Here is a 3517-nt window from a genome sequence, read left to right as displayed (position 1 = left end):
ATGTGGTGAATCATTCACCGTTTTCACTAAAGGTGTCCATGGATCGGGTCGGTCTAGGTAGTTGATATACTGTATCCGTACCCTAAAAAGACATTATTAAAAAAAATATATATATACCCTACTCATTTAACTTCGGGTCGGGTCCGGATCTGGGTACTTAAGTTACTAATATACCCATCAGGTCTATTTGAGCGGGTCTGGATAGTGACTATCCGTATACTGCCCGTTCAAAACCGGATACGGGTCGGGTACGGGTACCTGTATATATATTTTTTATAGACTTTATTAAATTATTTGGGCAAAATTTGTTTCGACCATTATATTTACTGATTAAAAGTCTAAAATTCAAAATAATTTTATATGTAAACATACAAATTAAAAAATTATGATACCATATTACAGATAAAGAGAATATAAGTTGTAGTAATTACTAATATTATATACTAACATTCAAAAAAAAGGGGGGGAAAAATAAAAATGAATCAGAAAATTTGCTAAATAGAATATTCATTAAAAAAAACTAGATTGTCGACTATGATTGGAGAGGGGATTTGAAAAAAAAACTCACTTGTATCATACTTGTAAAGGATTAATATCGGTAATGATAACGACGATGGAAATATTGTTTCATAAAAAACTCTTAGGCGGAAATGAAACAAAAAAAATAAAGAGTTAAAAACAAAGAGTAAAAAAATTAGAAAAAAGAAAGTAGTAAAAGAGCGGCTAGGGTTTCCCTAGGATAAAAATACTTAAAAATACTTAGAGATCCCTCGTCTATAATTCCTATTAAAATTGATCCCTCAACTTTAAAAGTTCAAAATTTTTTATTTATTTATTATCGGATATTTCATCGGGTCCGGATCTAGATTTAAAAACTATTCCAGACCCTACCCATTTAAAAGTTGGGTTTGGGTCGGGTTCAAATTGAGTATGGGTATAAAATATCTGGACCCATACCTGAAACTTTAATGGGTATTTTTTTTTACCCGTATACTATCCATTTTTTATCGGGTCCGGTTCGGGTCCGGATAGGATCCGCGTAGGGTCCAGGTCGGGTATAGTATATCGGATATTTTGGACAGCTTCAGTTATCACTAATATTTTTTTCTCTTTACCATAAGAATATATTTATAAATAAAAATTTAGTTAGTCTAATTTTAAAATAAAAATTTGGAAGAGAGCTGCTCCACTAAAATCTATAAAACTTAAGGTCCTCAATGCAATAACTAGGAGGTTAGGGACTCCATTAAAACGTTTTATCTGATTTACCCAAACAATATATCGTGCCCTAGCAGATCACTTGTCGAGAGAAAGAGAGAGGGAGAGGGGGACGTTGGAAAATACGGGCGCGAATGGCTGGGGAGGAGGGAGAGGCGGCGAAGGATCGGACGGCGGGGTGGAGGGAGTGGGCGGAGGATCAATGGCGGAGGACGAGGGAGCACGCGGAGACGTACCCCTACGTGTGGGGGTCGTACATCCTGGTCTACGGTGGACTCGGCGTTTACTTGGCCTACCGGTGGCGCAAGCTCCGGCGCACCGAGGACCGCGTCCGCGTCCTGCAGCAGCGCCTCCGGAAGCTCGTCGAGGCCGAGGAATCGCAGTCGGCCGCCGCCGCCGCTCCGCCTCCGTCAAAGCCGCCGCCGGTAGAGAAACCAAGCGGTTCCTGATCAGATTCTTGTTGTTCGGAGAGGTACGGATTTCATTCGGTAAAAAACAAATTCTTAAAGATTTTGCCGATTTGTTTGTATTTTAGTTAGTTGGTCGCATTAGCATCTTGTAATCTGTATGGATGAGAGAATGAAATGGTTCTCTTTGCGTGAGGCAATTGCATTGCTGTAATTCGTAGCAATGATTTATGGTTCTATTGTAGAATGTGAGTGCACTGTTTGCTGCAACATGCTCGATTAGAGTATCAACATGAGTGATATGCTCAAACTTTGCAATAGAAGAGCTTTCAGATGGCTCGAATCAAACAAATTAAAAGATGATTATAGTTGAGGTAAGTTTCATACATTTTTACCTTTCATTTTATTTCTGTTTAGGGTTTGTAGCTATTAACTAAACATTCTGGATGAAGCTCTTGAATCTTGGTGTCAAATGTAAAATATTAAGACGTACATGGTATTAGAGTAGGAGGTCGTGAGTTCAAATCTTTCTAAACTCCTTGCCTAATTTAATTTGTTCCGAATTATTTCAACTCCATGTCTTGCACCTATAAAGGTTTCGAGCAGACTAGGACCTGGACATGAAGGGAAGTGTTAAAAATAATATATTCAAACACTATTCTCTAAAACCTTAAGCTTTTAGAGAAATGTAATCAGAATTGTTACTCTATTAGATTACAAAATATTCTGTGATCAAAGCCAACAATGTCATGAAACTTTGATCAGAACATTTTAGATCCGACATTTATAAGAATAGGTTGTGCAATTAATTTTGAAGTTCACGACCTGTTTGAAAAGGCAGCATAGTTCAGAAAAGATCCATGCATTTTGATCTATTTGTTTTCCTGTGTCCTGTAGAACTGGCCATTCAGAAAACTTAGCAAGATTGTGCAATTAGCTACTTTACTTCCAAGACTGACTGAGAGTTGCCTGTTGGCAATTGGCACTATCGAGTATCCTAAGCTTTGATTTACGGAATACAGATTGATATGTTGGTCCAGAATTTTCAAAATCCTCCTGCATCAGTGACAAAAGGGCATTATAGCCTATGCAAACAGTTGAATTCAGAGCTTATTTAAATCAAATAGAAATTAATTCAAATGTTGAGAGAATGTGACTGTAACTTGAGTCCCCCTTTAGGTGGGCATTTGAATTGCCTTGTTCCATTGTTGCAATCACAATTAATATGAGCTCCAAAGTTGTTTTCAATCTGCTACTCTCTCTCTCTCTCTCTCTCTCTCTCTCTCTCTCTCTCTATATATATATATATATATATATATATATATATAGTTGAGCCGGAATGCTATCGATAGCAAACGGGCTCCATTGCCACCCATCTGTTTTTGATGATGGAGCGTCCAAATCGACGATCATCACCGTTTGAACATGATCTATACCACTTGAAGTATTTAGAAACCAAATTTCATGCTATTCCGATATTGTTCTCTTGTCCATCAAGTGGACACAAAAATGAACGGCCGAAAATGAATATCCTCTAAAAAGTGATGATATGAAATTTGTAATCAAGATCGATAGTATAGATCTTGTTCTAAATAGTTTAAAGAACTTTCTAACCAAAATTCAATTGATTTGGATATCTTTATACCGTTAAACGAGAAAATGCCTGATATCGACCATTAAAATTACAAATTTTGAAACCCTTTGATCATTAGGTCAATAACGTTGAAAAATTTTGAAATTTGGTTTCTAGATACTTCTAGTGGTATAGATCATATTTAACGGTGTCGATCGTCGATTTGGAGGCTTCATCATTGAAAATAAATAGGTGGCAATGGAGCCTGTCTGCTACTAATAGCATTCCAGCTCAACTATATATATATATATATATATAT

General features: G+C 36.8%; 1 protein-coding gene across 1 annotated transcript; it reads left to right on the top strand.

Annotated features, from left to right (window-relative positions):
• The first annotated feature begins 1244 nt into the window (after positions 1-1244).
• LOC109704801 lies at positions 1245-1985 on the top strand. The gene has a single exon (XM_020225584.1). It carries the CDS (start codon positions 1353-1355, stop codon positions 1665-1667), a length of 315 nt encoding a protein of 104 aa, XP_020081173.1. The 5' UTR covers positions 1245-1352; the 3' UTR covers positions 1668-1985.
• The last annotated feature ends 1532 nt before the right edge of the window (positions 1986-3517 follow it).

Source organism: Ananas comosus, unplaced genomic scaffold (genome assembly GCF_001540865.1).
Source record: "Ananas comosus cultivar F153 unplaced genomic scaffold, ASM154086v1, whole genome shotgun sequence".
NCBI lineage: Eukaryota > Viridiplantae > Streptophyta > Magnoliopsida > Poales > Bromeliaceae > Ananas > Ananas comosus.
Note: the sequence above shows the minus strand (reverse complement) of the source record. Positions and strands in the feature narration are given on the sequence as shown.

Excerpts from the sequence above, each read along its gene's own strand:
- LOC109704801 (XM_020225584.1), top strand. The coding sequence starts at position 1,353 with ATGGCTGGGGAGGAGGGAGAGGCGGCGAAGGATCGGACGGCGGGGTGG.